The sequence below is a fragment of the Oreochromis aureus genome, linkage group 23, assembly GCF_013358895.1.
Source record: "Oreochromis aureus strain Israel breed Guangdong linkage group 23, ZZ_aureus, whole genome shotgun sequence".
Classification (NCBI taxonomy): domain Eukaryota; kingdom Metazoa; phylum Chordata; class Actinopteri; order Cichliformes; family Cichlidae; genus Oreochromis; species Oreochromis aureus.
The window spans coordinates 11,374,951-11,402,321 of NC_052963.1; the positions used below are offsets into that span (position 1 = coordinate 11,374,951).

The window sequence follows — 27,371 nt, forward strand, 5'->3', positions numbered from 1 at the left end:
GATGGGATGCCATTCTACACACACTTTAGGGCAGGTCGGAGGTGATCTGAGGGTTTGGGTAACATCAGGGCCGGCTCGTCGGGGCGATGCAGACTCGCACATACTGCAGCACTTCCGTTACCTTGCCGGTCTTATTTATTCCAGCCATTGCAAGTAAACGAAATCCCACAGCGATGTATCTTGTAAACAAGCCACAGACAGCCGGGCTTCTGCTCGATTCCACCGCAGCTGATTGATTAATGACTGGAAGGAAAGCCATCTAAGTTTGCAGTGTATCACACGGCATCTAATCTGAATCTCAAATGCTGAAAGCTTCTGAGGTTAACGCAGCAAAGTCATTATTTGCATTGTGTTAAGCTGCCATTTCTCGTGTATCTAAGTAATTGTTAGGCATCTCTAAACACTCACCACTCAGCTGACGTTATCATTTGTCTGTGGAACGTTATGTACCAGCTTGGACAATAATGCCTTGTTTTGTTAGCTGCTAGCCTGGACATACAAAACCAAAGATGCCTGTAAAAGATGCGTCCCAGAGAGAGAGGGTGTATGTGTGTGTGACTCCTGCAACACATTGTGCACTCCAGGGAGTCTACCCCTGGAGGGAGAGCTGATCTAAGACACCCTCTTATCCCCCCCTTCCACCATCCCCACCACCACCTTCACCCAACTCCCCATGGCAGGCCTGGGCCACACAGATAAGACTGCACAATTAATAGCGCTTCAGGACCAGCGCCCATGGGGGACACTTCAAAGATTGCGTTTGTGTGTGTCTTTGGGTGCGATGGAATACATTAAACTATTTCCGTGCTTCTCTGTGACTGAGCCGCGTGCGTGAGAAAATGGATTTATTTGCATTTCGTATACATGTGATGTAATATTTCTTTCTCTGACACCAAAGGGGTAATAAACTTGTCCCTGCTTTTCTCTGCTATTAATGCAGATAATCACATCAGTGAATGCAGCAGTCACAGGCGTGCTCTGAGACGGGAACGGTTAGGCAGTTTACCATAAAGCGGAAGAAGATTTATGTCTTTATGGGTCCCACGTGTGGAGTGGCGTGCAGTGGTATAGATCGTTGGGCATGTTCGGTCCTCTGAGAGTCGAGGAGCAGATAGTAGAGTTTACACCGAATTTGTGTTTTTTCTGTCAAGGTAGAACTAATTATTTCAAAAAGACTTTTTTTTTTTTTTTTTTTTTTTAAAGTAGGTTAAAAAAACATTTTTGACAGCATTTATGGTAAATTTGTTGTAGAAAATATTCAGGAAATTTGGGGACATTTTCAAGGCTGTGAATGGTATTTTAAAATGGCTTTATTACCATTTTCTTTTTTTTCTTTTTTTTTTAAGACTTTGAGTAGCCCTTAGGGAAGTGAATACACTTATGCTTTACTGTATAGGTAATATATAAGTGTGTGTTTTCTTATTTTACAGATATCAGCATTTCCCTGTTAATTAAAAATGTCTGTTATGCTTTAATGAATAAAAATCCAATAAATAACCAGGGGCTTTTACCCAGATGTCTATCACATAATTTAAAAACCGTGCCTTTTGTAGGGAAGTAGCGTTATTTTCAAATAAAGTTTAACACTGGATCTTTTTAAAATTCAGATGTTTTACACTCATCATCCAACTAAATTATTTTATGTTACAATAAATCATATATTGATCATTTCAGACAGAATGAGGAAGGAAAATGCTGGAATAAGACAGGGTTATGATGCAGATATTTACAGCATACTTTTTACACGGATACAACAATTAGATAAAGAATGATTCAAAAAGCTTTTAAAGTATCACTGACATCTGGAAAGTTATATTCACTGGAGCAAAGAGCAGAATGTAATCTCTGACTGTTTGAGACACGTGATGAGACGTGTGGAGCCAAGATGATAATGAGGAATGAAACTGAACGGCTGCTTCACGGTTTAACATATTGTGCATTTAAGCCCCCTTTCCATTAGTACCTACTCAGATCAACTTGGCATGGTTTTGAGGGTTTTCCATTAGGTCTCAGTACCTGGTACCAGGTACTAAAATAGTACCTGCTCAGCCGGGGTTCCAAGCGATCTGATCAGGTACTAAAATGTGACGTTGTCAGACTGCATGCCACAGATTGGCTGATCAGTGGCGTCACTTGATGAGTCATGAGAGCGTCTCGTGCAGGAAAAGCAAAACTGCCATTTTTGAAACCCAACAACGAGGGAAATGGCTACAAAAAACAACGTCTTGGTCCCAGCAGGTATATTGTTTCCTCGATGTCCACCTTTGTTGCAGCGTTCATGTTGCATGCTAATTACACGATGGGACGCTCGGTAGCGTTGCTGTGATGACAACCATGAATATCCTGGTCATACTGGATTGTAATGGAAAACCAGTCGAGTCGAGTTGTGGCGAGTCGATCCGAGTAGGTACTAGTGGAAAAGGGGCTTTAGAGATGCTCTTCTGCAGACCTTGGTTGTACCTGTTGCCTTCCCATCGACACCTGTCTAGCCATTCTTCACTTTCTGTGGGTGAAGAGGTCTTGGATATTTTCTCTCTCTTTTAGGGTCATTCATGGTTGTGCATGAAAATCTCAGCAGATCAGCATTGTATGAAGTACTCAGACAACCAAGGCACATTCAAAATGACTTAAATCACCTTCCTTCCCCATTCTGATGCTCAGTTTGAACTTGAGCGAGTCATCTTAACCAAGTCTACATACCTAAAGGCATTGAGTTGCTGTCATGTGATTGGCTATTTAGATATTTGTGTTAATGAGTAGTTGAACAGCTGCACCTATTGTAGTGGTCAGTATCAGGGTTTTAATAGTTTTGCAATTTTCATTAGTTTTTATTTTTATTTCGTTTTGACTTCAGATTTTCAATTTTATGTTAGTTTTAATTAGTTTTTACCAATTGTTTGCTAGTTTAGTTTAGTTTTTATTTTTTTGAAAATCCTTAGTTTCAGTTTAGTTTTGATTAGTTTCAGTTATAGTTTTAGTTGTGTTTGCAATAAAGTGTAACAAAATCCCAGTTTCATCATATCAGTCATTCTCTTCTGCTTATCCTTGGGTATGTTGCTATTCCAGCTACCATACCCTGCACCCTGGACAGGTCGCCTGTCTGTCGCAGGGCTAACACGCAGAGACAGACAACTCACATTCCCACCTATGGGTTCTTTAAATAAATAAAGGCAGATGAACAACCACTGATACCAGGCAACTATAAAATGTATATCTTGGCCCCAATGAGACTATTAACTCTTGCAGCACCGGGTGTTTGTAATTTTCGTTCAAGTGAATTGATAAACCTTTTGAAGGCAATTGACTCACACAGTTATGTAGATATCCCAGTCCTGTTGTCTCGGGATGCATCACGCTGCCTTGCCTGGGGTTAGCTTCTGTTTCTGGGGATGAGGGTTGGGCGTGCTCCCTTACCTTCTCAAGGTAAGCTAGGTTAGCCTTCTTGTGTGAGCTTTTCAAGTGCACTTTAAGGTTTGCGGGATTTTTTTTTTCCCTTTAGAAATGGCCCTCATAATTTGTCTCTTTCCACTACAAGACACTTGCTTTATCCAAAACACAGTCATATTCAAAGTAATCCCAAATTGGACTCTGGCGCTTTCTCCAGACTTTTCCTGACATGATTCTGCGCGTGGACGGAGCAGCAACACAGACGACTCGACTAACGTACTGCCACCTGCTGGCATAATGAGACACAGCAAGAAAAATACCTGGAAACTAAACTTCATTTTCACCCTTGACTATTGTATGACACGCACACATCAACGAAAACTAAACGCATTTTTGCTATAAATTCAGTTAATTTTAGTTAGTTTTGTGAACGCTCATTACAGTTTTAGTTAGTTTTCCTTTTTTTGTTTTTATTTTTATTTCCGTTAACGAAAATGTTTTTTCACTTCTAGTTTTCGTTATTTCGTTAGTTTTCGTTAACGACAATAACCTTGGTCAGTATAGACATACATTTGCGATAGACGTATGTAAGCGTGACAGTTTTGTAGTGAGGTTCTCATTTGTTTTTAGTCTATAAAGAAGGTTTATATTAAGTTTTCATTCTGCTTTTTTTTTTTTTAATTCTCTTTTTCTAAACTGTGTGTGCTACTTTGAATTTATGTAATAAATGAGGAGAAATAAGCAAGTCTTCCCAACTAAGAACCTGTAACTTTAATGTCTATTTCTGTTGGGGGGGGAAAAGGCTCAATCAGTTTAACAAAAAAAAAAAAAAAAAAGAATGTGGCAGGTTTCTGTTGATTTAATAAAATGACTCCTCAGTAAAATTAGTTTTAGCACTAATCTAACTACTGAACTTTAAATCAAAAGTTTAAAGTTCAGTAGTTAGTTAGTTCACCATTTAAATCAAAAGTGGATGAACCAAAAAAAAGACCAACCAAATCAATTATTCCTTAAAGCAAAACATTTGACAGTCACACGATGACGACGACGATGATGATGATAAAGCAAAGATCACGTTGCGTGAGTCTAAGATTTGTCAGATGTGATGGAAATGCATCCATCTGTGATTTTTTTTTTTTTTTTTTTTTTTTTTTTAAATCATACCGTGACAAAAATGTGGGCCACTCTCATCAGAACCCTCCGTGGGGTAGCACACCACTCTAGAAAATTGCAGCAGGAAATAATCTCACTTTAATCGCCAAACTAATATAAACTTGTATGTTATTGCATTACATTATTGGATGTTTTTTTTGTTTTTGAGGATGTCTTTCTACTGGAGGGTTAACGATGTCCTTTTTATACTTAGATTATCATGGTGCTGTGCTTTTTAGGGCTCGATAACGAGCTGTAACAACCCGAACAAAAGACTACACACAACTTAATGTTGCTGCGACCGCACCCGGTAACTCAGCTTTATATTTTCTCTACTCAGTTGCAGTAATTTTGCAGTTTTTTTTGCTGAGAAAAGGCACATGAGAAGAATTCGTCTTCTTTTTTTCTGGTATTTGTTTGACCTCCTAAACTGGAGCTCTCGAATTTCTTGCTCTCATTTTGATCAAACAATAGGCTCCTTTCATCAGTTAATCTGATTAATAAAAGCAGCCTGAAGCTGAAAGCTGCTTTTTTTTTCTCTTTTTTTTCTTTTCTTTTTTTCTTTTTTGGATCACTGCTTTAGTTGCATCACTTTTCAGGGAGAACTAGCATACCAAGCAGTATGTGACTGGATTTTCTGCTGACTTTAATTGAACTATCTTCACAGGGTCAATCTCATATAGCATCACCCTCCTTTCCCCTAGTTTATTCCCTGTTCTTGCCGTGATGGCTATCATGCCAGATTGAGACCAAAGGGGGATATTTCTCCTGGCCGTGCTGGCGTTCTAATCCTCAGTGCCCAGATTACTGCTCCCTCCCCTCCGTGCCAGTCTGACCGGCTGGCAGACTGGAAGGACTGTGAACCGAAGCCGAGTTGGGATAAAGACAGAGCGAATGAAGGAGATGAGGGAAGCCTGGTGTCTCCTCGTATAATGTGCGACACTTTGTTGCTGACGTGTGTCACCATTTGTCAGACTGCCTTTTATTGAGTCCATCTGTTGCCTGCTCGGGGTAGATTCTAGCTCACAAGGTTGGCTCTGAAACCAGAAGACGACAACAAAATAAAAAAGAATGGCCTTTTTTATTCAGCCCATCTTTCATTTAGAGAGGATTTGTAAACTGGAAAATGTGTGCAGGTCATTATTTATGTAGTTACTAGAAGATTCAGCATGAGAAATTCAGTGGTTATTTCTGAAGAACTGATGTAATCGACTACGAACTTCTTTTCATCTTCTAAGCTTTTTCTGACACCACAGCTTCACATCTTGTCATCTGTCTTCGGCTCTTCATTCTCTCTTCATTCTCACATCCTTTCAGTTTTACTAAGAGCCTGACCTGCTCGAGCCTGAAGGCTTATTGTCCAATTCATCTGCCCTCCCATTTCTCCCTGTCTCTCGGTATTGTGGTTATTGTTCTTTCTTGCACTTGGTTCTCTCTCGATCATCCAGTGATTCTGATTTATAAGCTTGCTGCGAAACCTTGGCCAACAACCCACTTCCCCTCCTCCTCCATCAACAGAAGACGGAGCGGTCGAGATATAGCAGCAGCGAATGAGAAGGAAGAGAGCATGATTAGCTGGGGTACGATTTGCCAACCAAAACAGTTCTACACACAGAATTTAAATGCCAGGAAGCAGTCAGCAGTAATTTCCTTACCTATGCCCCAAAGCAGAGAGGAAGTTGGGTTTTTTTTTCCTTTTCCAGTAAGCGGTAGAGTAAGGCCACAGGGTGGAGAGATACGGTCAAAATTGAATTGGGCACCCAGAGAGTTTTAATTAAAAGATAGTCTATATGAACTACTTTTTACAGAAAAGTTTCCATTCTTACTTTGCCCTGGGATTTTACTATTAGTGAACAGGGTGGACTGTGATCTGTGTCTGATGGCTCACAGATGGCATTGTGGGAATCGAGCAGCAGACCCTTAAATAACCCTGGGTGGTGCAGATGGCTTAGTGTCAAGACCAATGGCCACCAGTGTTAAGTGTCATTTGTGGGAGCTGAGGAGGGCTGCAGCTAATGGGGGACTTTACACCCTACTTTGTGTGTGGAGATGGGGATTTACTGACTTTGGCGCTACTACATGCTGCCACTTATGTTGATGAGTGGGGGATGTGAACTTTTAAAGGTGTGCATATTTGACCCATGTCAGTGTAACCCGAATCGTGTGTGTGTGTGTGTGCTGTGGTTTCATTTCAAACACATTATTACACTGTTTTTATTAATTTGCTTTCTTTTTTATTGTGATGATAAAATGATGTTACTGTTAAGTTAAATGCCTCAAAACAAACGACATTGGACATTAGCCCATTGGTCTAAAATGCTAAAGCTTCAGTGGGTTTGACAACCAGAGGAGGCCATATTTGGACCGTAGACAGTATAAAACATGGATTAAGCCAATCTAGAAGTGCGTTAAAGCTGCATTCTGTCTCAAGGCCACCAGATGGCGATAGTTGTGGTTTCAAAAAGACTTGTGGTCCAATAGACACCTATTTGAAAACCATTAAATTTTAGTAAAGCCCTTGCACCTCGGGTGGAGTTGCTCTCTTTGCGTGCCCTTGTAGTTTTCAATGTTTTTATGTGTAAAAACAGTTGACAAGAATGGTATGCTACAGATAAAATGCATTGGTTAGCCACATCTCACCTCTGTTTGTAAGCAGCAAATAGTAACTTATAAACGCTCATAATTTAAGATTGTTAATCATAAATTACAATGTGTAAGTGTGATGTTGCAGAAATGCTTCGTTTTTGATCACGATTATAAATTTCTACTTAATCCTGCTTTTTTTTTTTTTCACAGTAATTGCATTTACTGAAATAAAAGGGCTGCAGATAAATAGGGGTAAAAATCTAATTAGTTTTTCTCAATGAATGCACTCTTTGAATGCCCCTTTAATGGTTTCAAGTCTATAATTGAGAACTACCAAGATATGTGATCGCCCTCATATGAATCTGATTAGTGTAAAGCAAAACACTTGGTTTATACTATTTGACAGATGGATTTACTACTGCTAGCACCTGTGTATATAACAGTTTTCTTTTAATGGTACAATTTTTGTTTTGCTTTTTTAAAAGAGCCAATTGAATACATTTCAGCTCGATGTGTTTCAAATGTTCATTTCCCAGCTTCACAGCAGTAGTCCTCAGCTGCATTAGAGCTTACAGGTTGATTTTTTTTTTTTTTTTTTTTTTATTGCGTTTGTGTACCTGGCAAGCTTTCTTTTCCGCTTTGCTTGGCTTTTCTGAGCGCCATCAGGTGAAAATAGAAAATGAAGTAACGGGTTCAGAGAGTGCTGCCATCTTCTCCTCCTGCCAAGTGTGTAAATACAATATGTGTGTAAATGGGACATAATGAAAGCTGATATAGTTCATCTCTGTGCCGATAAACCAGATACTCACTCGCTAAATTGATCCAAAGGTTTGAGTTTTCAGCTTTAAATTGAATCCAAATTGATGGGCCCCACCAGCCATTCTCATATTGGAAGAGGACTTTATGCCCCTGGCTGCTTGGAGAGAATCAAGTCTGGAGGGGGGAAAAATATGCTATCCATCTCACAAAACAACATTTGTTTGCCTGCCAGTCCCTTCAAAACCATTAACAAGATTAGGGGAGCACACAATGGCAACAGCCCCCTCTCTCCTCTCTCTCTGTCTCCTTCCCCACCCTCCTGTATTCCCTCCCATTTTGTTCTAGCTCATTTGCCAGTACAATGCAGACATTCAGAGGTTTGTCTGCACCTCCTCTCCTAGGGGAGCTCCAGCACAAAACCTCCTTATGCGGGCAAGGCAGCAGTGGCACACGCATAAGAGGAGGCACGAATCGACACACACCCAGGAGCGTAAATTACCACAAAAATTAATACATTCATGCCAAAGGCAGGCCTTCTCTCTTCCATACACGAACGCACACGGACACACACACTCCCCGTGCCTGCAGCCAGCTTGTTCCCAGAGAAATGAGCCAAAAACAAATCAACAGAGGGTTATATAAACACTATACTGTCCTGGAAAAAAGGCAAAAACATGAGCAGAGATATACCTGTGAATAGGGTATAGCACAGGGCAGTTGAGTGGGTGTATGTGCGCTTGTGGCTGAGCATCATAGACAACAGAGGGTGTATTGGATTGCCCCAGGCCTGCTGTCTGAGGTAATTTATTCTTGTAAAGATATTGATTTTTTTTTTTTTTTTTCCCGCCCCCCAAGTCCATCACTTTTGTTTCACTTATTTAGATCTGTTATTTTCATCGTTTCTGTTCAGCAGGATCTTTCTGAACAGTGAGCAATACTGCACCAATAAGTGTTTGATTGCACTGTTAAGGGCTTTATGGCCATAAACCTAAATTTTTGATGAAATCTGACGGGGGTGCGAAAAAAAACTTGCTCCAGCGCTCCCTTCACAAACATCTTATCTTCGGCTTTCCTCATCTTCCCCTCATTTCCCACTTCTCATCTTAAACCAGCTCGTCTCATCTTACTTTTCATCTAACACACTAATCTCCTCTCCTCTCCCGACCCTCCTCTATCTGAGTAATAAAATTTAATTGCATCCGTCTTGCATTTTTCAGCGCGAGTGCTCAAGGAGTTTAACGCGAGTTGTATATCTCATTAAATCTCTCTCTCTCTCCCGCTCTCTGTTTTCCCCCTTCACCCCTGCCCCGCCCACCCGCAGGTGCCTACAGATGTTTCGATGGGCCTGTTGGCAGAGCCCCAGGTGGCCATGTTTTGTGGTAAACTCAACATGCACATCAACGTCCAGAGTGGCAAGTGGGAGCCGGACCCCTCGGGCACAAAGAGCTGCATCGGTACCAAGGAGGGCATCCTGCAATACTGCCAGGAGGTAAAGTGTGTGTTTTTGTGGGGCGGAGGTGTCCTATTAATCAACTGATATAAATCTTTATTGTTTTAATTGTAATAAAAAGGCCCAAAGGGGATACTATAGACAGGGGGATACACACTGTGAATGTCAGGATAGTGTGATAGAGGGGAAAACTTCAACAGCTATGTGGTTATTTTGTTTTGAGTGAGGAATGAGTCTAGATGATAACTTGGGAGGTGGTGACGTGAGCGATTTTTAGTAGATTTTAACCATTAGACTGACCCTCTGAGAGCACCGTGTGTAACCTCTGTAGGGTCCAGATATCACCTCATGCTACCAGTAGTGATGCTGACCCAAGCCAAATGCAAAACTAGTGAACAAACAGTCAGGAAAAGATGAGGAGGGAGAACATGTTAGTAGCCTGCACCAGTAAAACCATTCCCGTTTTAGTGGTTGTCTCATTGTTGCCCCTCTAGTGGACCTGTTAGTTTCATTAACATTAACACCAAAGCAGATGAAACTGATGAACAAACCCCTTCTGCTACTTAACTGACCTGATCAATATCCCACAAGTTTAACTGCCTTGATGCTGTAGAAGTGTAATGTTAAACACTCACACAGAAGGAACAGCAAAATGGACGTTAAGAGGCGAAGATACTTGTCATTGCTGGTGCACAGAGAAGTCTGTCACGAGTGGGCTACACAGTCGGCAAGCAGATTTGTTTTTAGTCACCAAAATCCCCAGTTTGGCAGGATGACATGATGCCAAAACTCTGCTCAGTAAACAAGCTGCTTAAGTCCATGTGACTTGGCTTGTAATTGGGCAGCTTGAAAGTGAACTAACCAAAAGTTTAACGTGAGACGGTGAACTCTTTTTGTTGCCGTTTGACCCAAGAAAACTGAGCACAGCCTTCTGACTGAGGCTGTTACATTTCACTCTGACTTTTCTGCAAACACAAAACAGGAGCTTTTCATCTGGATAATTACAGCAGTCTCACTTATCAGTGTGTAAATAATCTACGATAAAAGCAATTCATCTGATAAGAGGAGGTGAGCAGTCGCTGGGAGGAAAAAATTACAGCAAAGGAAAATAAATTCACCCTCCCATTGTTAACACTGATAACAAATCTAGTGATAAGAAACAAATGCTTGCCAAATCCCAGCTTTTTACGCAGTTTGAACTGCTGATATTAAAAATAAAAAAAGGCAATAGATTGAGGACCTTCCTCTTATAAGCTGAACAGAGGAAAAAAACGACTTGTCTACAGTGACAAGGAACCAAGAAGGTTATGGAAAGACTATTTTTTCCCCATCGCTTTTGTGAGAGGCGTGAAGGCAGAGAAAATAGAAGAGGAGGTGTCATGAAAAAGAACGAAGGGAGAGGGATGACATGCCAACTCAGAATATTGCGTAGAGGCAGATGTCACGCATGGCTGAGAATATAGAGGTAAACACAGCAGTCCTGGTAAGCAGGAACAGCATTGAGGAGCACTGCAGAGCTGTGAAGATTGTATCTCGGGGGATGGAGAAAAAGAAACTATTCTGAAGGAAAGGTGTGGTGGATTCTTTTTTCTTTTTTTAAAGGCAATTAAAAAGGGAAGGATTGATAATCTTTAAAATAGATTAGCAAACGCTTAATGGCTGTAACTATGTGGCTAAGAAGGCATGACTAAAGATGACCTCAGCATCAGTTTGAGCTCACTGTGGCCAAAAGTGTGACAAGCTCATGATTAACAGTCATTCAAGCTAATGTTAGAAAAGCAGGTGACACGTCATCCCCTGCTCAGTAGATATAGTGTCCCATTGTAAGACTTAATGTTGTGTGTACAGGTTTACCCTGAACTCCAGATTACCAACGTGGTGGAGGCCAATCAACCAGTCAGCATCCAGAACTGGTGCAAGAAGGAGCGCAAGCAGTGTCGCAGTCACATGCACATCGTGGTGCCCTACCGCTGCCTAGGTGAGTCCACAAAGCATTCCACTCAGTTTTCACACCATCTGCCAGATTTACTTAACACAAGCAACATGGTGTGGTTAGTTACTTCTAAACCCAAATTCACTGTAATCTTCACCATTTTCCTTGGGTAGGATATAAGATTTGATGCATGCAGATTGCATGGTGATGATGACTACATCAGGAGTCAGCTGCCACGAATCATCTTGATTTTTATATTTTTCCACATAACGTCATTTCTGCTTTCCTATTGGCTGGTCATGGCAGAAGTCGGATTGTGAAATTCTGACACACTCAGAAATTTAGGCTCTATCTTTGGTGCAGTGGCCAACTTTAAACCTCCTACTTTAATGGTTTTGAAGCTATGGCAGAAGAATTCCCCACTTTTTGTTTGATGTTGGTCCTCTATTGTCTTATAGAGGCCAAAAATCCCTCTGTTTATATGAAGCTCTGATTTTACTCAAGAGAGCCTTTTATGAGATGAATCGGTGTTTGTTGAAATTTGTCTGCGGCCAGTCGGACACAAGATTTAGATTATGTGTTAAATCTAAATGTGTGTATGTTTTTTGCTGCAGTGGGAGAATTTGTGAGCGACGCTCTGCTTGTTCCTGATAAGTGCAAGTTCCTGCACCAGGAGCGCATGGATCAGTGTGAGAGCCACCTGCACTGGCACACTGTAGCCAAAGAGGTGAGTACACACTTGCACACACAACACACCCTTAGACTCCTTTAATGACTTACATGAGCATGTACTGATCCGTTTTGTCTCGTCTCAGTCCTGCGGAGACCGCACCATGAACCTCCACGACTATGGGATGCTGCTGCCGTGCGGCATCGACCGCTTCCGTGGAGTGGAGTTCGTGTGCTGCCCCGCTGAGGCGGAGCGTGACGCCGATAGTGCTGAGCAGGATCCTGATGATTCTGATGTCTGGTGGGGCGGAGCGGAGACCGACTACTCTGACAACAGGTACGCACTCGCACAAATAAATGAGGCCAAGGCAGCAAAGAGCAGAGTGATGCGTCAGTGTTCCGGTGATCGGAGGCGATGCCGATTTAATTTGTAGCTTTTCCACATGGGCACAATTTCTCTTCTTGAAGGGAAGCTGCAAAATGGTTATATCATAGTCTCCGTTCTTTTGCCTCCCTCTTCATCCTTCTCATCTACCTCCTCCTTCATTCTTTATCTCCTTTCCCCCACCCCACTTTTTTTTTCCACCATATGTCTCTTGACTCCCTCCTGCTTCACCATTTCCCCTTTTTCTTCTCTCCTTTCCTCCCAGTATGGTGCGTGAGCCAGAGCCAGTGGAGCAGCAAGAGGAAACAAAGCCATCTGTGGTAGACGAGGATGAGGACGAGGAGGAAGAGGTGGCAGAGGAAGAGGAAGAAGAGGAAGAGGATGAAGAAGAGGACGTGCTGGACAATGACCAGGACGGAGACGGAGAGGAAGACGAGGAGCTGGTGGACGACGAGGACGAGGAGGAAGACGACGACAATGACGACGACATCCTCGACTCGCTCATCGACGGCGAGCCGACTACCAACGTTGCCATGACGACAACCACCACCACCACCACCGAGTCCGTGGAGGAAGTTGTCAGGGGTGAGGATCATCAAGTGTTTTTGTTATTCCAGCCTTTTATTTACCAGACTATGTGAAACGTGCTTAATAGAGCCGTCAGGTGACTTGGAGATTTTGTTTTTAGATTAATGTGGAACAGTCGCACAACATGCTAAACATGTTTTTATTTTTTGTTTTTTATTACCCTGTAATTTTTTTATGCTTCGCTAAACACAATTGAACCTCGTGTTCTTCACCTATTAATTTCCTGCTGTCATTTTTCTCAGCGTGTTCATTTGTCATCTCACAGCTTTCATTAGCCACGTTTCACTAGAGTCAGAATTGGTTGTACAGCACTGTTTCTACATTAGCGTTAAATTGGTCTAAAGATTCAATCCCAGGCAGCATCAATAATGCGTAAACTTGACTTTTTTTTTTTTTCCAGATGGTGTATTTATTTCTGTGTGTCCTTAAATTTAAATCTTTTTTTTTTTCCTTTGCAAAGACATCAATCAACGATGACACTCCAGCATGATTAACTACAGAGGTTTTCTGGGAATTTGTGGTTGATAAGTGTGTGTACGTGTGTGTGTGTCCTCCAAGATGTGTGCTGGGCCAGTGCAGAGACAGGTCCATGCCGGGCGATGCTGCCCCGCTGGTACTTTGACCGCGAGGAGGGCCGCTGTGTTCAGTTTATCTACGGCGGCTGTGGAGGCAACAGGAATAACTTTGAGTCAGAGGCGTACTGCCTGTCTGTCTGCAGCAGCGTCAGTAAGTCCAGCCTAAGGCAGCGTCTCGCTGGCTCAATTGCCAGTTGTTTTGTCCACAACTCCTCACTTTTTTTACTCACCCGGTCTATCCCAGCTGTCTACTAGCCGCAAAACAAGTTTCCAAAGTTTCTCGCTCGCTGTGCCTCTCCTCTGCCTAACCTTTTCCTCACACTCTCCCTGTGTGTGTGTTTGTCCGTCAGGTAAATAAATATGTTTGCACCAAAAAGTGACTCTACCTCTCCCGCACTTCTTTTAAAAACACCTGCCTGACTGCCTGCACACTCACTCTTGCCTTTACTTTCACCCCCACCGATGTCAGTGAGCAGGTTGGGTCCTTCTGGCGTGTCATGCCGAGCGTTTTGTGTGGGTGCACCTGTGCTTTAAAGCATTTCTATTTTCCAGTACATTTAACTTTGGAACAGGTTGAACTTAGTTTTGTTTTGAAAGCTGTTAAGAGCTGGACATGCCTTTTTAATTTTTTTATTTTAGCAGACAGCGCTGGAGCAAGGTGCCAACGCCTAAATGCGCCAGTAACTGGTTAGATACACAGGGCCCATTTTCATGGACCGTTTGCTCCATAAACTAAATGGCATGCTTTATATTGCAAGAGCTGCACTGCTCTCCCCCTATGAAGCCTGTAGGATAACCAGTATAATTTCTATAATTACAGCTATTTCATGGCCATCATCTTATATATGACACTGCAGCATGAATACGATGCATAAAATCATCCAGGCACAAATTATTTTTGCAATAATCCTCACTTCGCTGCTTGTTACGCCCTCGCATCCCTGACGTGGTGTGGGCTTGCTTACATTATTTCGTCCTCATCGCTGAGGAAAAAAGTTCAAGTTAATTCAGTCAATTCACTGAAATCAGATGTCAAATTACCCTTGTGCAATTTTCCAGAATGTGACACATTCCCCAGGTAGAGGTAAGGGGAAAAACTCATCAATGCAACATTACACGCTCACAGAGCATACCTGCCTCCCATCTCCACATTGTGATGATTGATTATCAGTGGTATCGCTGAAAATGGGGATGATTGCTCAATTATTAATTCTATATTTTGCTCCCACCTTGATGATACGTCGAATCGTCAGAGGTTTTTAATGGAAACTTGAAACTTGGGGGAGGAAAATTATTTATTTTCTAATTTATTTATTTTTCAGCGCCTCTGTGTTTGGTTAGACGTGATCGCTGAGTCACAAACTGATTGGATTTCAAATGGTAACTCAGCCCTGGATTGCCAAATTACTTCTCCCTTGTTGTTGTTTACAGGTGTGCGTTTGTGTGTGTGACAGCGTGACATTGATTTCACTTTTTCACTGTGTAAGGTTCAATGACCTTGCTCAATATGTGTGTTGGTGGTTGTGTGCATGTGTGCCCTGCAGCATTCTCTCTATCTCCCCATATTGTGACTTAATATAAGCAATCATGCGTGTGTGTGTGAGTTCAGGATTTCTGCTCTGCTGAGCATGGTTTAGGTAAGAAAATGATGCACTGTAACCTTTGCCCTGAAGTCACACACATACACAGGCTCTCCACTTGGATGTTTTCTCAATGAATTCATTCACATGCAGACTCGGTGAGGCTGACATCATGAGTTCTCTGCAGAGGACTGCAGGAAACAATCACACCACCACTACTGCACTGTTAAAATGTGACAGATCAATTTTTAGCGGGGCATATAAATCCTAGCGTGCATGTTCCTGACATCTTTGCTCTATTTTGTCATTTCCTTTGGTACAATGCTTGGGTAACAATGCTTATAGTCCTGTCTACAAAAGAGCCTATTGTATAGTGAGAAGTGGGTATTTTTGAAATAGCTCATATTGAAATTGGTTAGTTTCCCATCTTTTTTTTTCTTCTTCTTCTTATCAGCCCTTTAGTGCAGTGCATTGATTTATTACTTGTCCAGGTAATGGACAAGTAGCTATTGTAAGAGGCTTTATTTGGAAAGCACTTCATATTTTTGTTCAACTATAAGATCAGTTAGCAAGAAAAACAAGGATAGAAATCAGAACTTAGCAGTTGAGTTTATAATGAGCAGTAAATCGATGCCATTATTAACAGTGTTGCGTAACTGTAATTTATACCCCGCAGTAGCCTTTACAGCACAGGAAAAGGCCACACCAATAAAGTGGAGCAAACGAAGACTAATTAAAGGGAAAAGATCACATTGTTATGATTACCGCAAAAAAAACAAAGAATGCTGTAGAATCACTGCAGTCGTGGATTATATCAAAAGAGGGAATTACTGGATCGCCACCCTGAATAACGTCAAGGAACATTGAAGGGACATTTCATCCTGCATTCACACACAAATACATTAAAATGATGATTTAAACTGAATCAGTGGGGAACTCCTTGACAGGGACGTCCCCAAGCCTCTAATCCTGACATTTGGCCATCATAACAAACCCTCACCTCTACTTTAATTTAAAATTCAACCTTAAAACCAAGATTTAATTCTTAAAACAGGTCTTAGAGAAGCTAAAAGCTGGTCAAAAAGTGCAAACCTTCACAACATTACATCACTATGATGCTCCAAAGCTCTTACAAATATAGCTGGATAAGTACAAGGGTATGTGACAAATGACTTCACTCCCTCCCTCGTTTTGAGTAGGCACAATAGCACCCAGGTGCATTCACAGAGTGTCCCTAAAGCTGTTGTCTGTTCAGAGCGGCACGTTTGCTTGTATGTGATGCATTTAGTGGAGATCTGTAGCTGTAATAAAAAATAACCTTGGCTATACTCTCGCTGAATGGACTTCATTCTACTGTGTTTAAAGGCAGGAGAGAAAAATGCTTTTTGTAATTTGGGTGAACCGGTCCTTTAAAGGATTTGCGAGACCAGAGGCTAAGAAAACGCTCTGCTCAGGGTCAGACTGAATAACGTCTCCCTGTTGTGTTTTGCAGTCATGCGCTCGCCTCAGACGTAACCAGTTTCACATGATGCGCGACCTTCACGCGATCACACAGTCTCGTGCACTCAGATTCTCACACAAACCAACAACCGCTCTCGATGGCGCGTTTGTGAGAGATAATCAACTTTCCACTGATTAAATCCAGGTTTCACGCAATAACTGATCCAATTTATTTTCTTGCTGGTAAGACTATCACAATTTAGTGCGCGCCTCTGAGCCCACAGGATAAATTCCAGTGTCTGTGGTTTGGCAGGAGAGCTCCATCACGCTCTGAATGAAGTTATATAAATGAGAGGGGTTTTGTTTCTCTTCTAGAAAGCACTGCGGGTCATCTGAGGGACTCGCTCTTTCCCTTTCGAAGGGGGCTGGCTTCCAGCTACAGCTACTATCTTATATTCTTTCTCTCTCAATCTCTCACTAACCCTATTAACCCATTTTGAACTTGAGTGTTTGTGTGTGCTGAGACAGCTCTGCCAAATGAAAGTGTGCAGCAGCAGCGAGAAGCGTCGATTAAAGTCTTTTTTTCCTTTATCTCAACTTCCACGCAGTTCCCACAGCAACGCCCAGCTCCTCCGATGCAGTGGACCACTACCTGGAGACGCCCGCTGACGAGAATGAACATGCACACTTCCAGAAGGCCAAAGAGAGTCTGGAGGCCAAGCACCGTGAGAGAATGTCCCAGGTACTCTGAGACTGGAATTTATTTATTTTCCTCATTAGACATTCATTTTAGTAAACGTGACGGGAACTGTGCAGGGAAAACAGGACAAAGATTTCACTGAATAGAAAATGGCGAGAGAAGAGAAGGTATGTCAAGTAAAACAAGTAGGTGCGTTTGTTAATCCCTCCTGAGTGAGCCGACTGTGCCATTTCAACTTTGTTTTCTTTAATCAACCGGCGGAGAGCCAGATGGCCCGCCGCGATGCGACAGCTTCCAGAGTTCCAGACGAGAGAGGCATCGTTTCATATATGCTCACACTTTCGTTGGTAAAGGGCTGAACAGGATTGGATAATCCCCCAAATAAGTCGGAGAGGGCAAAACAGATGTAGGATTTGCAATAATCATTCTGGAGGGGATGTAACTGACCAAAAAAGGGGAAACAGAAACTGTTTTTCATCCTCATCACACTGGTCTTTAAGCAAGCATCCACACCCTGTGATTTTTATCAGGGGAACTCCTTCCTGCTGATATTCTGAGCACAGATATCACACGTTTTGTTTTTTGTTTTTTCTTTGACACCTGTCAGAACTAAAACCTCACTTGCATGTCAGCCATGTGAAGGATAAAAAGATAACAGTAGATTGACAGTTTTGTTTTTTTAATTTTGCTTCATCTTTCCCTCCTTTGTTTGCCTTCAGGTGATGAAGGAGTGGGAAGAGGCCGAGCGGGAAGCCAAGACTCTTCCACGTGCTGAAAAGAAGGCCGTGATTCAGGTAAGGCGAGCATATTCTGGCTGTGTGCTGTGTCATTCCCCCCCTCCTCTGATGCACACTTGGTAATTTCCTTTTTGTGTTTATAGCGTTTCCAAGAGAAGGTAGAAGCACTGGAGCAAGAGGCAGCCAGCGAGCGCCAGCAGCTGGTGGAGACTCACATGGCCCGGGTGGAGGCTCTGCTGAACGACCGCCGCCGCCTGGCTCTGGAGAGCTACCTGACTGCATTGCAGCAGGATCCACCCCGGGTAAGCGGCACGCACAGCTCAGCAGTGCTCTCCTGCTCGTATTAAAGCCACTTTGTAATAAACGGTGTGTCTTGTGGAAAAATGAACCATCTCCATGTTGCTTTTTAACACTCCCAGCTCTTCATCTCCACATCTCTCATTCTGTTTTCTTTTGAACTACGGCTCCCTTTAATCTGACCTGCTGCATAAATAAATTCCCTCGCATGTTTTCTGTTTTGCTAGACATTGTGTTTTATTACCGTGCAACTGCGCATTGCCAGTTTTTATGGAGGCTTTCAAAATTAGGTTTCTAAAAACAGAATCAAAATGAAATTTTTAAAAGGCGAAGTTTGAAGTGACTGATTTCATTCTGCTTCCTCTGCTCTTAACCAGCTGTCTTGTTTCCGCTGTCTCTTGCAGCCCCGTCATGTTTTCAGCCTGCTGAAGAAGTACGTGCGTGCTGAGCAGAAGGACAGGCAACACACCCTCAAACACTTCGAGCATGTCCGCATGGTGGATCCCAAGAAGGCCGCCCAGATTAGACCTCAGGTAGCATCAAACGCACGCTGAAAAATGATTGGACTTCTTTATTGTTTTTAGTGTAAAGCATGTTGCTTTTGTGCTTCCTGCTCTTTCAGTTGAATGTTTTTCTCTAGAAAACGTAAGCTAGTAGTTTAAAAAAAGCATCCTATTTGATATGTGTAAAAGGTGCTGACCCACCTGCGCGTTATTGAGGAGCGCATGAACCAATCTCTCGGACTCCTCTACAAAGTGCCCGGCGTGGCTGACGATATCCAGGACCAAGTCGGTGAGTTCCTCCACTGAAGACTCACTGAACTTCTACTATCAGCCATTTAAAATCAGCACAAGAAAACACAATGCAGACCAGGCAAATGTGATGGAACTACAGGGAGTGATGCTGAAGTACATTTAACCGAGACTCATTAACAGTGGAGATGACCTCTGGGTGGGAGAAAGGCAGGGGAAGACGCACTGGTCTGATTACATGTAATGGAGATTGAATGCTCTAAATTCCAGCTTGCAAAACGCTTTTATTTTTTTTATTTTTTCCCTCTCTCTGATGAGGGCATTGGAGCCATTTGGCCTAATTCTTCTGTTAGGAGTCAAATGAAACTGTTCGCTGGGAAGATAAATCCCCCTCCTCCCCTCCCCCTCCTCCTCGCCTCTGCATTTGCTAGGTTTCTGTGGGTTTTTGGGTTTATTGGAGTTGTGTGCGTCATGTGGCCATCTGTGTCTCTATCTTGGAGACGCAGTCTGTCACAGTCTGTACTGCCCGGCAAAAAAACACACACACACAAAAAACCGGGAACAAACACACAGAAGAAAAACCCTCACTCAGCTTTTGCTAAGTGTCAGGTCTGTTAAAGGAAGATTTCTCCTTCTGAGGCGGTCTCTCCCTTCTGACACAGAAACATTTGCGTAGGTAGACAGTGTGGGATTTCATATTTAAAGAATCATTTAGCAAACAAATTTGTCTCCTCTTTAATTCTAACTGGCATCGGAAATATTCTCAGCATATTGTGTTGAAACAACAATAGAGTCACATGACAAGTGAATGAATGATACCGCTTCCTTTCTTGTTTCCACTTCCTGTTTCTCTCCCCTCTTGACTCCTGACCTCTATCCTTCCTCCCTCCCTTCCTTCCTTCCTTCCTGTCTGCCTGCCTCCTGGTTGTGTTCACACAGAGCTCCTGCAGAGGGAGCAGGCAGAGATGGCTCAGCAGCTGGCTAACCTGCAGACGGACGTGAGGGTGAGCTATGGAAATGACGCCCTGATGCCCGACCAGGAGCTGGGAGATGTCCAGACTGACCTGTTGCCGCAGGAAGACACTCTGGGACTGGCTGGAGTCGGCTTCATCCACCCTGAGAGCTTCAACCAGCCCAATACCGACAACCAGGGTACTTTCTGAAGCACAGCCTTGTCATAACGAGTGGTAGCTCTAGTAGCTAACAAATTAGCCCCCAAAATGCATCACAATGATATTCTAGCTCCTTTTTTTTAGGTTGGACAACGACTGAAAAGTCAAATCTCTCTCTTCTTTCCCCTTTTAGTTGAGCCAGTAGACTCCCGCCCCAATCTCGACAGAGGCATTCCAACACGACCAGGTTGGTGCTTTTGTTTAACAATGACCAGTAGTGACCAGTAGTGATGTGTTCAGATGACAGATCAAGAGTCATTTTAGGTGGAAGCCGACAGCAACGTGTCAACAGTGTGTTAGGGAAAATCTAGCTATCCTCTGTCCCTTCTAGTGTAAAGGTAGCATAAGGTGTAAACAGCTGATTCAATTACAAATGTGCAGTATGGTCTTTAAAGACCATGGAGGACTAGTAATGTTACCAATTTATAATAACTCATACAGGCTTATTGTAGCTCATCATTTCAACTACTTTGATGCTTTTTTAACTTTCTGAATCAGTGATGCCAAACTCATTTTACATCGTGAGCCACATGCAGCCCACTTTGATCTTCAGTGAGCCGGACCAGCAAAATTCCTCTTTCTGTCAGTGTGAAGGAATTTAGCTGCACAGCAGACAGTCTTCTGCTGCTGACGCCCCAGCTCTAAATGATGTGTTGTAACTAAAATGGTAACCTTTGATAACATTAGTGAATATTTTTAGGTATGACTAATTTACAGTGTGTGTTAGAAAGGGATGTGAGCATGTGTAGTTTGATATTAATGTTATTCAGTACATAATGATTGCCTAGGGCCTGTAAGCCATTTCCAGCTCAGGTATAAATGATAAAGTGCTTTAGGTCATGTGATTTGGTGCATGCGAGTGCTGAGCTGAAGTGGTTTTGAGGCTAGCAGAAAATATTTGCTCAGGCTCAGGTTATACAAGATTCTGAGATTGTTTTGAAGTACACTGTAGAAGTAAAGGCACCACAGCATGATTCCCTCCGTCTCTCCTCCTCAGAGTCAATATTTGCACACAGCCGGCTCCACTTGACCTCCATTAAGGCGCAGGTGTGGTTGTTAAGAGATTGGTGGTGCAGCTGCACGCGGTCTATGCATCCTGCGTATGCCGTGCTCTTTTCTATTCGTACTGATGGTGCAGTCAGCTCTCCGCTATCCAGTGTGCTTCAGTCAGTGCTTTTTATTTCAGCAGGAGAACGAGAGAGTGGCTTAATGTCACCATCTATAATAGATTGTACTTTTTCTTCCCTCGCCAGTGACTGGAATGAAGATGGAAGCTATTCCTGAGATGCGGATGGAGACGGAGGACAGACAGAGCACCGAGTACGAAGTTCGCCACCAGAAACTGGTGAGCAAATGCAGAGCCATGCAGATATGCAGACTCATTTGGAATTCGCTGATCTGAATATTCAGGCTGCTTAATAAGCCCACAGAAATAGACGCAGGCATGCGCACACACATAAAGATGCATATTACTCATACATGCGGGTTTTGCACTCTGCCCCCTTCTCCTCCACGCACATACACACATGCTCCACTTTGTCCTCCTGGTAAACTTCCCAAGGTTGTCACCATGGAGACAGGTGCCCATGGAGACATCCGTGGTAATTCGTGCGTCACACTCAATGTGCTCCTCTCTGAAAAATAAATAAATGAATCCTGTGCCCTCTGATCAGGGAAGTTTGATGCTGTTAATATCGCTAAGTTCTGCACGCAGTCATTAATCTCATCCAGTGTTGTAATCCCAGCACAAAAAAACCCCCTCAATCCATCCTCAGTCAAATCCAAATCCACGTACCTTATTCCTCTCACCTAAAGGCTTCAAATCCCTTAATCCCTACATTTTATTACATATCACATTTCTGGCATTCACAGTGAGCAGTCAGTGTGTCAGGTTGCCTCTTTAACTCGTCTCCTTAATTTGATATTCACAGTAGCCAAATTTTGTGCCAGTTGAGGAGGTTTCTGTCCCGTTATCCCTGCTGAAGATATCAGGAGGTGTTTTTCTTTTTTTTTTCTTTCCCATTCAGAACACAATGGTTCTATTTATCATTGTAAAATGTGAAAAATGAGTCCCACAGAGCACCCGTTATTCTGTGACAGATGTGCTGAAGCTCTCATTTCGTTTGGTTATTTATTTATTTTTTTAAATAGTTTTGTGTTGGAGCTGAGTCATTGTGCATCAGTGATGCTCTCTGCTGTGCTCTGCTTTCAGCCCATTATTACTTTTCTATCCATTTGCTTGCTTTGCTTATAAACAACCAAAGTAATGTGAGTGTTAAAAATCTCAAATTGGAAGTTAATGACCTTAAACCAAAGACTGCTTATAAAAGATGGCACAAGTAACACGATGGGAATCCCTGTTTTGGAGCGACCAGGGTGCAAAATTACCTGCTGTTTTTAATAAGAGGTTTGGTTAGAAATCTGCATCCTTAAACTGTACAGGTCCATCACAAAGGCACAGATATATGCCAGTTTGTGCTGGAGAACTATGAGGGGACTGTTAGTTCAGGTGACTGTACAGAAATTATTTATGTGATAAATCCAAAAGGCACCAACACCACAAATGTGGTCAGAACGTTCTGTTCAGTGACTCGCAAGCAGTTATGCTGCAGCTACTTGTCAAAGTGGACACACCTCTAATAATGGGTGACTTTTAAATCTAGTGCGTTAGGGAAAATCTAGTTGTCCCTGGAGGGCACTCTGTAAATTTCACCACAGGGCACTCTGTAAATTTCTTGATGGCTGCATGTGTTTGAAATGCCAAAAACAACAACAACCAGCTAATCTAAGGAGACCACATATGAGTAATCCATGACCAGTTGTGACAGTAGAATAAGATTATATTTAAAATGGACTGACGTGCTATCTCAGTAAGGAACCATAAATAACTACACATAACACATCATGTTTTTTGTGGCTTAAAGCAAAGAAATATCGGCCAGTATATCAGATTTTTAAATCACCATGCATCAGCATTGGTCCCATAATAGATTGGCTCTATCGCTACTAATCATTTTAACACAGTAGTTTACTGTGATATACTCACTCTTTAGTCAGCCTCGAGTGACCATTCAAAGAATTGCATGTTTCCATAAATCTCCAAATTCTCTGACAGAAGTTACAGCTTTCGTGTGTGTGTGCGCGCGCGCGTCTGTGTGTGTATTTTTAAGTGTGTTCTGTTGTTGCTGCGTCATTGCATTGATGCTTTTTTTATGCTGTGCTATTCTTTCTGTAAATCACTCGACATCTGCAAGAAGAAAATATTTCCATCCAAAAAAAAGCTGCCCTCATCAAGGGCGTGTTATGTGTTATGTCTTTGTTCCCCAGCAGCTATTCTTAAGCTAAATTCGACTCCGTAATGACAAAAATGACAAGAATTGGTAGGAGATGTAATTAAACTCAGCAAGCACAGCAAAAGATGTGAGGAAACGAAGGAGTGCTGACCTCGAGATTGTTGCTTAAATTCACACAATCTGTTGTGTGTTGTGCCACTGACTGATCACCTGACCGCTCGACACCCACAGGTCTTCTTCGCAGAGGATGTGGGCTCCAACAAGGGCGCCATCATCGGCCTGATGGTCGGAGGCGTCGTCATAGCAACCGTGATCGTCATCACCCTGGTGATGCTGAGAAAGAAGCAGTACACCTCCATCCACCACGGAGTCATCGAGGTGAGAAACAGCTGACCCGCGCGTTCGTCGGTGCGCACGCAAGCTGCTCCGTGCAGCAGTCGGTGTGGCGTGCGAGGAGGATGCTGTGCAAGCACCGGCGCTTTTAAGCCGTTTGTGCAGAGCCGCGTAGACACAAAGTATCCGGATATTTGTGTCGCTGAAGTCTGATAAAGGCTTTAAAATGTGCTGCACGGATGCTACGCTGTGCAAAAAAATTAGTTTTAATTATATCTGCTTGGTAAATATAATTGGATTAAAGCCTGTTACCGATTAATTTCCTGCTTTTCTTTTTTTTTAATTATCTGTGTTTATCATTTCAGAACTTTCATTAGATGTTTAATTAAAAAAAATACGATAGCCAGCGCAGCCTGGTTACTCTTAATGTTTTCCCAGAAGCAGTAAAAAGGTCTTAAAATGTAAATTGTGTTTACATTACGCCACAGGACCTATTCTGCTTGTAACCTCCCTCCCCTTCTGTCTCCCCCACCCCTTGGCTCTCCTCCAGGTGGATGCTGCCGTCACCCCTGAGGAGCGCCACCTGTCAAAGATGCAGCAGAACGGTTACGAGAACCCAACCTACAAGTTCTTCGAGCAGATGCAGAACTGAGGAGGATGTCACATGTACACATACATAAATACACACAAAAAAACCAACAAATGCACACAAACCATTCTCATCCCACACATCGTCACCTCCCCTCCCCTTACCTTCCCTCCTCTTCCCTTCCCCAGCCCTCCCTTCAACCAAAAGACGGATCTTTAAGTGACTGAAATAGTCAGTTACGAGCACAAGGAGCGACTGTAGCCAGGGTTTTTCTTTTTTTCTTTTTTTTTCTAACACTGCGGCCAAGCCACTCTGCACCAAGTTTGTTCACTTTACTGGAGCAAGACGCCTTTTTAATTAAAGGAAGGAGTTTTTATACGTTGCTCCGTCAGGGCCTGCTGATGTTTGGAGGGGAAAGAAAAACCTTAAAACAAGCAAAGCCCCTGCCCGGTGCATGGAAACAAACCCGTTCTCTTGGGGAAGACGAGCACGCGCTCGCTCTCTCTCAACACTGATTCAGGGCCAGTGTGTAGTTGGGTTTATTATGTTTATTTTTAGGCTCGGGTCGCTTCTAGGCGTGGACTTTGTGTAAGCAGATCCGACCGCTGATCAGTAGGGTGTTTAGACGCATGCTGGCCTCGGCCTCCGTTATTAAAATAATTAATTTAAAAAATTGTTGCATGCAGAATCATCAGAATCGAGCAGTTTCCTCTGAATCGTTTTCGCTTTTGCGTCTTTATAATGATTATATGATTTTGGAAATATAGCAGCGCCATGATTTTTACGAGGCCCAGTGTTTTCCTCGCCTACTGCACCACTACTGCACACTCTCTACAGTCTACACTGGAGTATAAATGAGCCTCCTCTCCCTCCCTACTCCTTGGATCCTTCCCTTCCTCCCTCCCTTCATCCTCTCCCTTTATTTTTTTTGTTTTGTTTTGTGCATTCATACAACAGCTGGGCTGTGTTAAGTCACACAAGGCTCTTAAGGATATCTGAAGATGCTGATTCTGATGATGATGATGGTGAATATGTTGATGATTATGACGACAGTAGTAATCATGTATTCTGAATGAGCTGTTTTTATTTTAGTTGGGGTTTTTTTTCTCTCTTTATCGTTTTCCAGTTTTGTTTTTCAAAAAAGACCGAAAACGGAGGAAAAAAAAAGATGTAAAGTCCTTTTTTTAAATTACGTGTAATGTTACAGAAGTAATGCTGAAGTCTTAGCTGTTCCTATGTAGTGCATGACAACAATGACAACAGGATTTGGAAGTTTCAAGAAAATAAAAGGGGGGGAAAAAAACAAAACAAAACACCACCACACGGAGATCTTACAGCTGCTCTCTCTCGAGATCATTTCTCACTTATAGATTGTCATTCTAGCAAGATTGTACATTTAGTATGTTCTCGTGATCACGTGACTTTAAAAACAATGATGAAAAATATATATAAATCTAGATGAACGGGCTCTGCTTTGATATCATGTAAAGAAAAAAACACATTTAAAAGATATGTTTTTGTTTTTTTGGGTTTTTTTTTCCTTCTTCTTCTTTTGCTGTTTAAGTGTGATCTTCATATATATATATATATATATTTTTTAATCCTGCTACTTTCCAGAAGCTGCAGGAGAGGGAGCCGGCTTCATCTCTGTATATTATTCTCGTTCACTTAAGTATATTGTGTTAAATCCTTCGGAAATCACTCCTCTTGGTTTCTTGATCATTTCATGTTAGGTTTTTTTTTTTTTTTTAAATAAGGGCATCGTATGTGAGTTAGTGTGTGTTGTTTGGGGAAGGTGGGGGCGGGGTGAAGGTGGGGAAAGACAAGTGAGGAGTCTGTTATGGGGGTTAAGATCAGCTCGGTGTGTACGTGTTTTTGTTTTTAGTCTGGTGGTTCATCCAGTTGTAAGCCGACGCCGTCTCTTTTGTTTGGTTTGCTTATTGGTTTTTTGTTTGGTTTTGTTTTTTCTTCTGCGGATAGAACAGGTGGAGTTCTGAGAAGAGGAGGTGGTGGAGGTAGAGAGGAAATGACTTGCAGTTCCAGATGGATAGCCAGCCAGCCAGCCAGGCAGTCTGTGTGTGTGTATATATAATGGATTTTCACCCCCCCCCCACCCCGGCACCTCCCTCCTCTTTCGACTTCCTTTTCCTTCAGGCATGCTGCTCACCTCTCTGCCATCATCTCACACTTGACTCCTGAAAGGCAGCGTGTATAATGATGATGATGGGATGGGCGTTCACCATCAAGAGCTGACGGCGAATCCGGGGGCTTGGGGTGGGGTCAAAGCAGCGATCCAATGTTGGTCAGAGGTAGGCAAGAAGCCCCTGTTCAGCGTCATTAGGGTGGTCACCGTGTTAACACTGTGTGGAAGGAGACGCACCGTGGCCTCTCGCTGAGATCCGTGAGGAAATGGCGAGTAGAACATGTAGATATGGGGGCTGCAGAGGGGTGAGTGTGTGTGCTTTTCGGAGGGTGCTCATTAGAAGCCCAACAGAGGGCAGTAGAGTAGAAGAGGAAGCAGGATTATCTTTCTTTTGCTTTTTTTTTCCTGTGGGTTATCTTATTGGTTTTGTTTTCCACTGTGTAATATTGTGCAGGCCATTTGCATTGACTGGGAAAATGCTTTCTACACTGTATTCCATAATAAAGTTTTGAATGTACATATAAATGCTGTGTCTCTGTGCATTAATAGAAACATCACAAAAACAGGCATAAGCATCCAGTTTAATTCTAATAATTCACATTTGTCTGTTTTTAAATATCAAAAAAAGTGTCCCCACTACAAGGACATTTTTTTCTTATCTTGGGTAAGGAGGTCAAAGGTCATTCTCAGACAGAAAACGGCAGAGTGGAGCTGACAGCGCGCTGCTCCGGCATGGGTCTTAACTTCCAGATGCAGCTGAACCCAGGTGATCTTGTTAAAGGTTAACTGGAACACAGGAGGTGTTTGAGCAGGACCTGATCCTGACTGTGAGAAGGCAACAATTAAACTGC

At 42.7% G+C, this 27,371-nt stretch overlaps 1 protein-coding gene across 2 annotated transcripts in view; it reads left to right on the top strand.

Annotated features, from left to right (window-relative positions):
- The window catches only part of appa (amyloid beta (A4) precursor protein a), a 36,033-nt gene extending 8,988 nt beyond the window's left edge, over window positions 1–27,045 (top strand). Inside the window, exons 2-17 of one of the 2 annotated variants that reach the window (XM_031738489.2) lie at window positions 9,206–9,373; window positions 11,183–11,312; window positions 11,882–11,994; window positions 12,083–12,273; window positions 12,587–12,906; window positions 13,468–13,635; window positions 17,113–17,246; window positions 17,924–17,998; window positions 18,085–18,243; window positions 18,643–18,771; window positions 18,931–19,030; window positions 19,930–20,142; window positions 20,296–20,349; window positions 21,416–21,507; window positions 23,687–23,833; window positions 24,339–27,045. In XM_031738489.2, the coding sequence (XP_031594349.1) occupies window positions 9,206–9,373; window positions 11,183–11,312; window positions 11,882–11,994; window positions 12,083–12,273; window positions 12,587–12,906; window positions 13,468–13,635; window positions 17,113–17,246; window positions 17,924–17,998; window positions 18,085–18,243; window positions 18,643–18,771; window positions 18,931–19,030; window positions 19,930–20,142; window positions 20,296–20,349; window positions 21,416–21,507; window positions 23,687–23,833; window positions 24,339–24,440 (2,295 nt within the window). In that variant the 3' untranslated portion in view covers window positions 24,441–27,045. The remainder of the gene's footprint in view (window positions 1–9,205; window positions 9,374–11,182; window positions 11,313–11,881; window positions 11,995–12,082; window positions 12,274–12,586; window positions 12,907–13,467; window positions 13,636–17,112; window positions 17,247–17,923; window positions 17,999–18,084; window positions 18,244–18,642; window positions 18,772–18,930; window positions 19,031–19,929; window positions 20,143–20,295; window positions 20,350–21,415; window positions 21,508–23,686; window positions 23,834–24,338) is intronic. The other variant, XM_031738490.2, reaches the window with a different exon arrangement.
- Window positions 27,046–27,371: the final 326 nt, after the last annotated feature.